The following is a 14514-nucleotide window of genomic DNA, read 5'->3' as shown; positions in this document are numbered from 1 at the left end:
AGTTTTGTACCTACCATAAATGTAGATGTCCGATGGAATGCATCATCTGCAGTCAGGATTACCCACTTCCTCTCTGTGTAACCTATACTATTTGGAATCATTGGCATTTATCCAAATTTAGCCTTCCAAGAGGGCACCTGGCATCTGGGGCAAGAAACACTGAGGAAAATGGCGTTGGCTGATGCCTTTGCGAAAATGGCGCTACGGATGCCTTTTACAATAACTGCATTGGAATCCGGCCGACTGGGGGGGCCTGACGACAGGACAACCCATTTGTAAGGACTGCAGATGCATTCCTATCGGACATCTACATTTATGGTAGGTACAAAACTGTACTTTATGCTGCAGAACACAGCTAATGGGAGTTTGGAAAATAAACACATTCTTCTTCACGTGGACAAACTGGTTCCTGTGTGCATTCCTGCCCTTACCTCTGATCCCCAGGGTACCAACAAAAATCAAGGACAGACCCAGCTTGATCCTAGTGGCCCCCTTCTGGCCAAGGTAACACTGGATCCAATGTCCTTTTTCATCTGACTCTGTGTGGTAGTCAGATCTGATCAGATTCAACCTTGGCCCTGTCTTCCAGAGCTTTGGATCTGAATCTCTGACTCCTCCATCTTTTACCTAAATTATTTGAGTTCTCATTTGCCACATTTCTTATCCAGACGTGTTCTCTGAGAGATTTTAAGTTTTCAGTAAGTGAAAGAGATCATTTTTGCTTTTTGACGCCTCCCTTTAGTGTATTTTTTGCAATATTAGATAGTATAGTGTACTGTTAGATTTGGATTACAGTAATTTCATAGATTTATTATCTCCTATTTTATACTCATTTATAGTTTGCCTTTTCTAGATAGTTCCATACTTGTATTGTAAACATAGTTAGGATAGTATAGTACATGTGTGTATGTATTAGTAATAGGATGTTTGGATAGCTTTTTCTCAAAGGTGATTTTGAATTATAGTGTATTTATAGAGATTTTCTGATAGTATTCTGTTGTCAAACAAAACTTCAGGATTTAAAAAGTGCTCATTTTGTGGATACAAGATCCTTCCCCCAACATCTTCATTGCCTGTGTGTGTACTGGTGCTGCTCATTCACAGGCAAACTGTGATATTTATGCTGCTTTTTGTTCTAGAGCTGCACTTATTAGCAGTAGCTGAATTTTACCCAGAATGACAATTTCACATGCAGTTTCTAAGTAGAGTACCAAATGCATTTCATTTGTCTGCATTTGCAGGAATGATACCTGCTGACAAGTGCTGTATTCACTGTGGCAGACTCCAGATTGCATTGCTTACTTTAAGAATGTTTCCCTCACAAGCAGCTGTTTCATGGCTACTTTGGCCTTCTTTGTACACCTGATTTGACTCCAACTCAAAGTTTGATCACTTTTCGAAAGTCACTCCAGGACTTTGCTATCTGAGCTGTTTGTGCAGTCCTCTGACTTCTACTCTGGTGGTAACTACTGAGGTTTTAGCCACATAAAGGACCCATCAGAGAAGGTCTTTGTTATTAGATGCAACAGATCTGTTCTTAACCATATCGCTTGATCTTTGAGTTGATGCTTGAGTGAAGAATATAATGGCTATTCTGTGGTTTGCTGCTGTTGGGATTCTGTACAAGTCAGGTAGATGTATATTTTTCAGTACTTGTTTTGTAATGTAGCGTCACATATTTGTCTTACTGATTTGCAGGAAGGTGTTTGTTACTTGAGATCCTGGGATAAACTGTTGACTTTTGGGAAATGTACATGCGTGTGCCTTGGCAAGGTCTGCAGATGTTCCTGAATTTAAAATCTCATGGTAGTATGCAATTCTGAAAGTTCTCTCAGTAGATTAACTGGTAGTGGTAAACGTTTTTCCTTCTGCCTCTCAATATGCTGTTGGCAAGTAAAGCTTTCTATACTATATGCTATTTACTGATCTGGGCACTGTCTTTTTACTGGAAGGTTAGTAATGCTTGAGTTTGGAATACCATGGTGAAGTAATTTTATACAAATATCTGCCTTGTTTGTTTTCTCAGCTGCAGTTCCTATCCCGGAAGAGGAAGCAACGCTGTTTACAGGCCGCAGACAGAACTCCAAAATGCAGGTGTACTCTGGCGCAAAGATATCCTATCTCCCACGGATGATGTCTCTGTTTGATCAGTGTATCAGAGTCCTTCAGAATAATGTGGAGTGTAAGTATATATAGCTTTTAAATTTGTACTTTTATCTCATGAAAATGTAGTTATCAATTCTTCATGGGGAAAAAATAGAGGGCAGTTGGGGAAGATGGCTGCTCTTCACTTAACATTTATTTCTGTGTCTAACAGTTAAGCTTTCACTAGTTTTAATAAAAAATTAGTACTGCAGATTATTTAAAGAATTTCCTCTTTTTTGACACTTTATATTTATTTATTTTACATTTGTTAACTGGGATAATCCTCTGGGCACAAGTCCATTTTCACTGGAGGACCCGGGAGAAAAGCTCCACACATATGCATAACATGTAACAAAAAAAAAAAAACTACAAAGTTTACAAAGTTTATTTAGATACAAAATGCAGTGAGTCTTAATAGTAATATGTTCATACACAGCAGTCACAATTAGTGAAAACAGAAATCTTACAGTAATAGTTTCATTAGTCTAAAGATTATATATATATATATATATATATATATATGTCATGTGTAAACCAACAATTTCTTAAAGGTTATTGTGGTCTAAACCATAACAATCTATTTTATTATATTGTATGTATTTCTACAGTAATAGAATATAGACCTATCTGTTCCTCTTGAGGTGAGAGATAGTTAACGTGGTGTAGGGTCTAACATAGTGGAGGGTCTAGCCTGGTGAAGTGCAAGAGCATATCCAGTTATTCGTGAGATGCAGTTTTAATACTTTTTTGAACTGTATGAAGGATGTCATAGTAGGTATGTTATAGGGTAGAGCATTCCATATTTTGGCTACAGAATTAGAAAAGAGCATCACCTGCTGTATTATTTGACTTAGTTTTATGAGCTTTGAGATATGTTTCTGACTGGTTTTGTTGCATTTACATATTTGGAGACATACCATTGTTTAATGTTAGAATCCTAGAATGTACAAGACAACTAAGCTCAGTGGCTATTTATGCCTTAACAGTACCCACCCTTAGACCTTACCTCCATTTTCAAGGTGCAGTAGGCCAATCATAGCAGGGATGTATTGAGAATCCCCATCAGGCTGTCTGATTCCATTTTGAAGAAAGAACATGTATTGCATTGTTTAATTTAGAGTTTTTTTTTCCAGATGAGTAGGTATGGAGTAACAGATTTGTCTGTCCTTATTTTATTTGCTAAAACAAGTATAGATCCTTGGTTCAAGTGTTAGTAGAACTGTTTGATTAATGGAGATTTAAGAGGTCGCAGACTGCTGTATCCCTAATGGCCTAAAAAGCTAGGCATAGATTGTTCCTAAGGAGTTTATGGATCACTAATTAAGGAAATGTTGCTTCCATTCTCTCCTGGTAGTTCTTCCTTTTTAAGCCGTTGATCTTTTGGTACTTTTCCGTTATCGGGGCAACAGTTCTCACATTACGTAATTCTTTTGTAAACACAACTGTCTTACATTCCTTCTACAAAATGTGGAATGCTTCAAGTAGGAATAATTCTCTATTATATCTGTGTATAATTTTCTCATACCAAGATAAATGCATTGTGAAAAACTGATGTAAAAAGCTGTTTGCTATAGGCAAATCAATAGGCACGTTGGCACTTCAATCGAGACTGCTAAATCAGTATCGGCATTAATTTAAGAAGCTACTACTGTATTGCAGCACCATTTTACCCTGACATTTTGACCGTAGCGGTATTGCTAACAATGTATAAGGAAGAGATTTGTACAAAACGGCACAGTACTAATTATGCAGTCAGTGTTGAATTTAACTCTTTGTTATCATGTACAAACATGCTTTTAACACAGTCACGGTAATTTATACACACACACACACACTTGTGCAAACACCAAAAGACAAGCAGAGTAATTCAACTCTGCAATTTAAATTTGTTATTACTAAATGTGATAGTTTAGCGTGCATCGTGTGGCAGAGTTCCTGAGAGAAAGGTAATTCTGAAGCAATGTCTACACTGCAGTAGACAGTATCTCTCATTTTCGCCTCATAATTGTTTGTAAGGGTAATATTTAAATCCTCTATTTTAGGTCTTTGTCCTCCCCTTATTTTCTGATTTGTTGCACTCAGAGGTTAAGAAGTATGCTGTATTTTATTCGCAGATGTCTTAAATGTGCCTCATTACGTTTTTTCATTTCGACAGTTCCACAGTGTTCCCACCCACACCAAAAGGGCTTCTCACACATTCGGTGGTATGAATGTAACTGTCTCCATAAATAAATCTGACTCGTGCATCAAAAATTCTTTTATAAGCATTACCTTCCAAATTGAAGTTGTATCCATTCCACATTTTGTAGAGGGAATGTAAGACAGTTGTGTTTACATAAGAACTACGTAATGTGAGAACTGTTGCCCCGATAACGGAAAAGTGCCAATCTTTTTAGTTATGACCCTCTAGGGTCTTTCCAGTTGTTCTATATGCCTAGTAAGATACTTCCCAAAAGGGGCACTGAATTCAATAATAGGTCTGATCAGTGTGTAGTAGAGAGGTAAGTATTTCCTTGGGTATAGGCAAAATACCTTTTGCGGTCAGCTGCACCAGGTAAAAAGATTTCCTAGCCACTGTTGCAATGTGATTGTCAGTGGCATGGGAATTATTTTCCTATGTTTCAGGGTCTATTACCACACTTTCTTTTTAAGCAGAGTGTTGTCTATACTGTAAGGTGGATGAAGGGATTGTTTACCAAATGTAATGCTATCACAGTTGTTAGCATTTAGTTTTAACTTGTTTCTTTTACACCTGTCATTGATGTGTGAATTCCAAGTACAGCTTCTGCACATCAGAGGGAAACCTGAGGATGACTTAAAATTTGTTGTTTGGAGATATTTGATGTATATTTCAAATAACAGAGACCCAAGCGGTCAGCCCTGAGGAACACCACTGGTCACCTCCATGTTTACTGAGGATGCACTTCCCACCCTCACTGCATGATTTTATCCCTTAACCAATTTGTGCTCCATTTTATTAAGTATTGATGAGTTTGGAGCTCTTTCAGCTCGCTTATTACATTAGGGTGTTGTGTGGTGTAAAAAGCCATAACCAGGACGAGGTAGGCTGTGTGGGCAGCATGTCCATTGTCCACAGCTTGTGAAAGAAGTTGATTAAAGTCATTATACAGGATCTATCCCTAAAAAAACTGAACTGCTAGAGCAAGCCATACAAGACTTTTGATATAGATAGGTCAGTTATGATATGTTCCATGGTTTTGCAGATGAGACTAGGTCTGTAGATGTTCTTCGTGTTTCACTGTTGCAGTCATAACTGTAGGGTACTCCTGCTGGCAGGCAGCCCGAGGTCGGCCAGAATATCAAAGTCTGGGTCCAGCGTCGGCTGTATCAGCTAGAACCCTGATGTCAGAGCGCATGGGTATAAAGCCGACAGCCGACGCCATCTTCCCCAGTCTTTCTTGCCGTGCGGTGCAAAGCAGTTCGCTAGTTGTTGGTTGGCGTTTTCAAGACAACGTGGTGTGATTGTCGTCGGTCCGAAGTTTTCTACTTCTCTTCTCAAAGCTAAGTACCCCGTTGGGGAAACTTTTTTCTTGCTCCTCCGATGTCAGAAAAAGTTAATAATTGTTTATCGTGTGGAAAACAAATACCTCATAAAGATTTCCACTCTTACTGTCTACCTTGCTTAGGCCCTGACCACGACGTTTCTTGTCGGTTCTGTGCCAGGTTTAATTCTCGCACTATCAAGCGTAGGTACGATTGGGCCTTGAATTACTTCGGTAGACGATTTAATTATAGAATGTCGTCGGATACTTTACCGACTACCGGATTACAGAAGAAGCGCAAAGACAAGGACAGGCCTCCGAGGTCCAAGCAGGATACTTTGCAGCCGGAGCCAGCTTCGGGTTCGGAAGTCGTCAGTGAGGTGCTTTTGCAGCCCCTGTCATCCGCCACTTCAGAACCGATGGCCGACACGGACTCACATGGTGAGCCAATTAGGCCTAGTAATTTGTCTGCTGCAGGACCTTCGGACGTCGCTCCTTCAAATGGGTCCGGAACCGCTGTGCAGGTACCGGCTTCTGAGGGGGTCTCAGGCCTTCACACATTACTATTTCCACAAAGACAAAAGCTAAGTCAAAGACTCCTGTTAAACCCAGACTTTCTGCTCAAGCTTCTTCGGATTCAGCTCCTAAGACTCAGAAGCAATTACTTCGGATGGCTGAGGATTTATTAACTATGATTAGGGGCTCTCACCCTCCTCCTGAGAAAAGGCCTAGACAGGATACCCCTTATGATTCCTCTGATCAGGCTTCTGTATCTTCTGTTTCTTCCTCTGATCAGGATTACTCTTTTCCTCCTTATGAGGATTCGGATGCAGAGGATTCTCTTCCCTCTGCCTCTCCCCCTGAAGATTTCTCTTCTGGGGAAACCTTGCATGAGATGAGGGAGCATTTTCATTGGGAAGGTCAGGATTATTCTGCTTCCAAAAAGAGACTCAGGGAATTTCTTCTTCTCCCTCAGCACAGTCCTTTAGCTATTCCTCCTGTACTTGACATTGTGGATGATGCCTTCTCTGAAGCTAACTTGAATCCTGATTCCATGCCGCCTGCTCCTTCTAAGCCTGATAGATTTTACAGGGTCCCTAATTCCCATCAATTCTTATTCAAGAACCCTTCTGCTGATCCTGAAACTATTTTGCAGGGTTCCAAGGCTGCTAAGGCCGCCGCCTCTAAGAATCCTATCCCCTCTGAAAAGGATTCTCGTGCCTTGGACAGGTGGGGCAAAAAGGTTTGTACTTCAGCTACCCTTTCTATTAGAGCTTTAAATTGCCAGTTTCACATGTTTAAGTATCAACAGTTTCTTTTATCTGTTTTAAAGCAAAGGATTTCTACCTTTCCTGCATGTGCTGAGGACAAGGAATTACAGGATGTGTTGCATGCTACTGAACAAGTTAGCAAACATAGTTTACATTGTGGTTTTGATGCCTTAGAGGCTTCTTGCAGGGCGGCTGCCTCTGGTACTGTTATCAGGAGACATGCTTGGCTTCATGAGCAGAATTTACCTGAACAAGTTAAGGCAAAATTGCTAGATGCCCCTGTTCAGCATGATGTCTTATTTGGGTCTAAGGCTGAAGAGGTTATTAAAAGGATGGAAGAAAAAGCCAAGTCTATGCAGACTGTAAAAGATTTCTTGCAAGTACAGCCTCCTAGATTTTCCAGAAATTGGCCCTCCAAAAATTGGTCTTTTCCCACCTCTGACAGGCCTCAAAGGGGAAGATATAGATGCTCCAGAGGTCGGGCGCAGGCTCAGGCCTCTTACAGATCCAGACAGTGGACTGCTTCTTCACCTAGAAGGGGAGAAGACAGATCTCAAACCCAAAGAAAGCAGACTCAATGACTCCTTCTGTTGGGCTTCAGGTCCTCCTTCCCTGGATGCCCCTCTCGGAGGAAAACTTTCTCTTTTTTACCAAAATTGGACTCACATTACCCAGGACAAATGGGTGTTAGACGTGATTTTGAAAGGTTACAGATTCCACTTTCACACTCTGCCAAGGCCTTCCGGCTGGCCAGATCTGCCAAAACATCAATGGATAGAGGCCTTAAATCAAGTGGACGCTTTATTAGCTTTAAGAGCCATAGAACCTGTTCCACCTCTAGAGGTGGGGAAAGGTTTTTAACTCAAGACTTTTTCTGGTCCCAAGAAAACAAAACTCCTGGAGATCTATTCTGGACCTCTCAATATTAAACACCTTTTTGGAAATTCCAAAATTCAAGATGCTTACACTTCAACAACTTCTTCCAATGCTCTCACAAGATGCTTGGATGGTAACATTGGACTTAAAGGAGGCTTACTTACACGTCCCCATAAGGCAACAATGCAGAAAGTACCTCAGATTCAAGGCAGGCTTGAGACACTTCCAATTCTCTGTACTGCCATTTGGCTTATCTACTGCGCCCAGAGTTTTTACCAAATGCCTGGCTCCAGTAGTAGCTTACTGCAGACTTCAGGGGATTCAGATTTACCCCTATCTGGACGACTGTCTAATTCAGGCAGACAACAAAGATCTTCTACTTCAACACCTGCATTTTGTTCAACATCTTCTCCTACTACTGGGATTCTCAGTGAACACAAAAAAGTCACATTTGATTCCTTCTCAACGAATGACCTTCTTGGGAGCTCTTTTGGACACAAGTTTACAGAAGGCCTTCCTTACTCCAGAAAAACAGTTACAGCTGGCTTCAATCTTCAAGACCTTGGCAGCGTTGAATCAGCTCACTGCAAGGAAATTCCTGCAGGCTCTGGGCTACATGGCCTCTTGCATCCTGTTGATTCCAAATGCGAGGCTTCACATGAGGAAACTTCAATGGTACCTAAAGAGTGTATGGTCTCAGCATTGCCACAGTCTGGATACAATGATTCCACTGATTCCCTGCCTCCAGAAGGAATTCCTTTGGTGGTCCAGGGATTGTGTTTTGAACGAAGGCAAGCCCTTTCGTCTACCTCAACCTACTCAGATCATAACCACAGACGCCTTGGATTATGCATGAGGAGCTCATTTTCTAGACAAATGCCAATAGGGTTCTTGGGCAAACAAACACCTTCTATGGCACATCAACTTGAAAGAAATGTTAGCAGTCCAAAATGCTCTTCTAGCCTTCCAGACTCTTTTGAAGCCAGGACCTCTGCTAATTCGAACAGACAATACCACAGTCATGTGGTACATAAACAAGCAAGGGGGCTCTCACTCTTACCCCCTTTGCAGACTTGCCATGACCTTATGGGACACAGCCCTAAATTTGAATCTGGATCTTCAGGCACAGTTCATTCCAGGAAGACAAAATCTCTTAGCAGACAGCCTAAGTAGAAACATTTTGGATCCTCACGAATGGATGTTGGACCCCAACTTATTCAGCACGATAACTGCAGTTTGGGGCTGTCCTCAGATAGATCTGTTTGCATCCCATCTCAACCATCAGTTGCCTCTCTTTTGCACCAGGTCCTTCCACAAGACAGCTTGGAAAGTGGATGCCCTGTCCTTCAGCTGGAGAAATCTTTTGGGATATGCCTTCCCTCCTCTTCCTCTTCTGCCTCGGGTATTGCTAAAGATAAAGCTAGACAAACCCAGACTGATCATTTTGATAGCTCCAAATTGGCCTCGTCAGTTTTGGTACCCTACTCTACTGCACCTTTGTTTGGAACCTCCTTGGAGTCTTCCTCTGACCCATTCTCTACTGTCCCAGCATCAGGGTCAGGTATTTCACTCTCAAATCAAGACTCTCTGCCTGGCAGCTTGGCTCATCAAAGGCAATTGATTCCTTCTTCTCTTCCTAAACAAGTTTTGGATGTTCTTTTGGAAGCTAGGCATCGTAGTACAAGAAAATCTTATGCTTCTAAATGGAAAAGATTTTGTATTTGGATGCAGGATCATGGCTGTGATCCTTTAATACCTGATATTTCATCTATTTTACTTTATCTCTCAGACCTTTTGATTAAAGGTCTTTCATTTTCTTCCATTAAAATTCATGCTTCTGCTATTTCGGCACATTTCAGTTGTGATCCTCCCTTTTTTTCCCACCAGTTGGTTAGACAATTTCTGAGAGGAGCTAAGAATTTAAAACCACCTAGAACTCCTCCTTTCCCTCCTTGGGATCTCAACTATGTCTTGGCAAAGCTTACTTTGCCTCCTTTTGAGCCTGCTGCCTCTGCGGACATTAAGTTCTTATCCTGGAAGACAGCTATCTTGTTGGCCTTGACTTCTGCCAGAAGGGTGTCTGAGTTACAAGCCCTTATGGCTGTGGAACCATACCTCATCTTCCATCAGGACAGAGTTTCCTTGAGGACCAATCCTACTTTTATGCCAAAGGTAGTTTCTAGAGTGGCTCTAAATCAGACTATTCACCTTCCTACCTTTTTTCCAAAACCCCAAAATAGGGGGGGAAAGGATTTTGCATTCATTGGACGTACACAGGAAACTACGTTTTTACCTGGACAAAACTAAAAGTTTCAGAAAATCAGATCAATTATTTCTTTTGCTTCCAGTTCTCTAGGTAAAGCTATTTCTAAGCAAACTATTTCCAAATGGATTGCTCATGGAATAAGATATTGTTACTCTCTTTATGGAAAACAGATTCCAGGTACCGTCAGGACTCATTCTACTAGAGCAGCTGCCACTTCAGCAGCCTTTCTCAGAGGAGTTCCTACCAAGGACATTCTGGAGGCTGCCACTTGGAGCTCTGTGCATACTTTTTCCAAGCACTATAACCTCCCTTTGTACTCTAAGTCTAGGGCAGGCTTTGCCTCTGCTGTCTTGCAAGGTCTTCTAGCTGCTCTTTCTTCTTCTTAACCTCCTCCCATATTCTCAGCTTTGGGATTCTACCCTACAGTTATGACTGCAACAGTGAAACACAAAGAACATAGTACAGTTGTGTATACCTACCATAAATGTGGATGTTCGAGTGTCTTCACTGTTGCAGTCAGTGTTTCCCTCCCTCCAGACCCCTCTTGTTTCTATTTGCTTACTGTGTTTCCTTTTCCACTGCCTTTCTGGTGTATTTGTGTTTCCCTTGGGACACCTTTTGGTTTTATGGGGGCTTCTGACATCAGGGGCAAGAAAGGCTGGAGAAGATGGCGTCTGCTGTCGGCTTTACACCCATGCGCTCTGACGTCAGGGTTCTAGCTGATACAGCCAACGCCGGATCCAGACTTTGATATTCTGGCCGACCTCGGGCTGCCTGCTGGCAGGAGTACCCTACAGTTATGACTGCAACAGTGAAGGCACTCGAACATCTACATTTATGGTAGGTATACACAACTGTACTTTACTGGTGTCAGTGGTAAGTCCACCATTGTGAAGTGGCATCACGACAGCTGTGCACCATACAGTGGGGACAAAACCAGTTGCTGGGCTCGTACTGAATAGTTGTAGGAGTGAGTCCACTAGGGCATGTTTTGTACTACCTATTAGGCAACCAGGTATATTATCAGGCCCAATTGATGCATTTTTCATTCTGTATGGTACCTTTAGCAAGTAATGTTTATATTTATCACTGCTGCAGTAACTTTAACTATATGGGTTATATCCTGCCATGGATATAACAGCTGATCAGCTTCCAAAGGTTCAGGGCACCTTCCATGCATCCAAAATGTCAGAAAGGTTGAGTGGAGCTTACTAAAAGACAAGTTTGTTTTGATAAGCCCTTCAGAGCTTTACTGCTGCTGAAGAGTGTACACTCCTCTGAGGCCTTTGAGAATCAGTGGTCTTTTTGTGTTGTTCCTTTGCTGGGCAGATGTTTTCTTTGGGGAAAACTTTCCATTTTCTAAATATTTACATTTTATCACTTTCATTTTCAGGAAAGTTATTTTAAAGCTAGGAGTTATGATTTTGCAGATGACGTTGTGATCTGTAGTGAGAGTAGGGAACAGGTGGAGGAGACCCTGGAGAGATGGAGATATGCTCTAGAGAGAAGAGGAATGAAGGTCAGCAGGACTAAGACAGAATATGTATGTGTGAAGTAGAGGGAGGATAGAGGAGTGGTGAGGATGCAAGGAAGTAGAGGTGGCGAAGGTGGATGAGTTTAAATACTTGGGCTCAATAGTTCAGAGTAATGGTGAGTGTGGAAGAGAGGTGAAGAAGAGAGTACAGGCAGGATGGAGTGGGTGGAGAAGAGTGTCAGGAGTGATTTGTGACAGACTAGTACCAGTAAGAGTGAAAGGGAAGGTCTACAAGAGGGTAGTGAGACCAGCTGTGTTATATGGGTTGAAGACAGTGGTACTGACAAAAAGGCAGGAGTTAAAACTGGATGTGGCAGAGTTAAAGATGTTAAGATTTACACTGGGTGTGATGAGGGTGGACAGGATTAGGAATACGTATATTAGAGGGTCAGCCCAGGTTGGAAGGTTTGGAGACAAAGCCAGAGAGGCAAGATTACGTTGGTTTGGACATGTGCTGAGGAGGGATGCTGAGTATATTGGGAAAAAGATGCTAAGGATGAAGCTACCAGGTAACAGGAAAAAAGGAAGGCCTAAGATAAGGTTTATGGATGTGGTGGGAGAGGACATGCAGGTGGTTGGTGTGACAGAGCAAGATGCAAAGGACAGGAAGAAATGGAAACAGATGATTCTCTGTGGCAACCCCTAATGGGAACAGCCAAAAGAAGATGATATTTTAAAGCTAGGAGTTTTATGATTTAATGGCTTGTCATGAGACTGTGTCATATTTTTAAACAGGAGCACTCTTTTTTTCTATTTTAAAAGTTGTGTAAAGTAACTGCGAACCCTTTTTTCACTCTGGAGAAATTGTGTTCATTTCACTTTTTGGGGGAGGCAGAGTGTTTTAGCAGTGTTTTTTTTTTTTACTGAGTTTTTTATTTGTAAATAAAGTGACTTTTAAAGAAATTGTAGTTTTTAACACCATTTGCTGTTCATCTTCCTTGGAAAACGAGCACCATTTTTGACTTGCCAGTGGTACAAATTACCAGTTCCATTCTAGGTTCTTCTTCCAGTCAGAAAAAGAAAAAAAAAGTTAAGCAAACAGCCTTTTCCATCACTGCAGACTAGTAGTTTGCCTCAGCTGCAGGTGGGTGACTGTACTTCAGCCAACTCATTTTTTTTTACCTCAGATCCCACTGGTGTAGCACCCTCAGCCACTGGTGGACCAGAGGTTAGCCACATCTAGTATGGCTGTTGAGGTCTCCTTAGTGGGCAAGGGAGAAACACTTTTGTTGGCCCTTGGAGAGGGAACAGGAAAGGCTTCCCTGTTTGTCAGATTGCTGTCCCCCATCCCTGAGGAAGCTGCTGTTGCCATTAGTAATACTGTTAACCCCATTTTCCTGTTAAAGAATGGAAAAACTAAGCATGTGTCTTCTCCTTAAATTTCCTTAAGACAGGAGGGGTTTACTGGGTCTGGCTCAGGGGTTAATTCAAGCTATTGATCCTTCTTGTAAAGTAGTTTCTGGTCAACGAAAAGAAGGGGTGTCTCTCTTCCTGAAGAGATTCAAGGTTCTGAATTTGAACAGGAAGATGAAGTAGACAGACAGAAGGCTTTTTCCTCAGATTTCTGAGTCAGATTAAGAGCCTGTGGGGGTTTCTCTTTCTCTGAGGCTGTTGCTAAAATGCCCCAGTGTTCTCAGTGGGAGAATACTGAGGTTTTTCAGTCCCTCAAAATACTATGAGTTGTTACAGAAGGAATTTCCATAACCTGCATCCAGTTTCCTCCTGTTCTGTCTGCTTTAGAGGATTTGTGTGTTACCGCCTGCAATTTTCGTGATAGCCAGCCAGCTGCCCCTAAAAAAGGCAAATAAGATGTGCAAATTTCCTCAGTCATAAGTTTTTATACACTGTTGTCAAAGCTGATCCAGTGGCTTTAAATTTAGTCTGTTGCTGCTTAACACTTCCAGTCCTAATCTTTTTGAAAATGATAGGAAAATTATTGATAAGTTTGGGGGGAAATGTATACTTCTGCAGCTTTGATTTTCAGAATTTTGAATCATTGTACTCATAATGTTAGTTCTAATTGTGAAATTGTGAGGAATGTTTTATTTGCACTGTCTTCTTGTGAGGAAAATCTGCTTTAAAGTAGATGTTCTTTGTGTTTCACTGTTGGAGTCATCACACTTGGGTTATCTGCCTGCAGGTATCCCTCAGTTGGCCCAAATACCAGAGTCTTAGGATTTCTGCCTCGGATGCTGTTGCCTCATCCATGACTTTGGGGATATAAAACATGCAGCCGACGCCATTACACCAGCTTTTCTTGCCGTGTGGGAGCCCGAAGCAGAAGCAGTTCACAAGTTCCGGTTGGCAGCTACCTGAAATTTTTTTTTTCGAGTTTAAAACTTGGTCTTCTAAAGCGAAATACCCCATTGGGGATCTTTTTTTCTTGCCCTAACCGATGTCAGAAAAAGTTAACTATTATCTTGCCTATGAAAAGCAAATACCTCACAGAGATTTTCATTCTTACTGCGTCACCTGTTTAGGCCCAGACCACGACGTCCCTCACTGTCTGTTTTGTGCCTTGTTCAATGCCCGAACTATTCGTCATTGGGCTATTTTTGTCTCTAAATTCTTCCACTATCATTTTACGTATTCCAAAATGGCTTCAGTAAGCCATCCAACTACCGATAGTCTGAAACAACGCAAAGCTAAAGACAGAGGCAGACTGCATAGGTCCAAAACTGCCGATGATGCTTCCGTTAAGCTAGTCACCAGTCCACCGGTACTCAGTGTGGCGCTTTCGCAGCCCCTGTTACCCGCTTCTACAAATATGCAGGCTTCTACTGAGACCCATCCGGAGTCCGGTATGCCGCAAGATGCTTTTTCAACTATGGAACCTGCTGATGTCTCTACCTTGGATGGGTCCGGAGCCGCTGTGCAAGCACTGGCTTCTGAGGGTGTATTCATACCTTCCGATGTTCA

General features: G+C 41.8%; 1 protein-coding gene across 2 annotated transcripts in view; it reads left to right on the top strand.

Moving 5' to 3' along the window:
- LOC122812587 (elongin-A-like) overlaps nt 1-14514 on the top strand; it is a 1667864-nt gene that overhangs the window by 1102101 nt on the left and 551249 nt on the right. For both annotated transcript variants that reach the window (XM_044084820.1, XM_044084819.1), the window contains exon 7: nt 2027-2182. In XM_044084820.1, the coding sequence (XP_043940755.1) occupies nt 2027-2182 (156 nt within the window). The remainder of the gene's footprint in view (nt 1-2026; nt 2183-14514) is intronic.

The sequence above is a fragment of the Protopterus annectens genome, chromosome 1.part1, assembly GCF_019279795.1.
Source record: "Protopterus annectens isolate FY-2018-M chromosome 1.part1, PAN1.0, whole genome shotgun sequence".
Taxonomy (NCBI): Eukaryota; Metazoa; Chordata; order Ceratodontiformes; family Protopteridae; genus Protopterus; species Protopterus annectens.
This window is presented reverse-complemented; position numbering and strand designations above follow the sequence as displayed.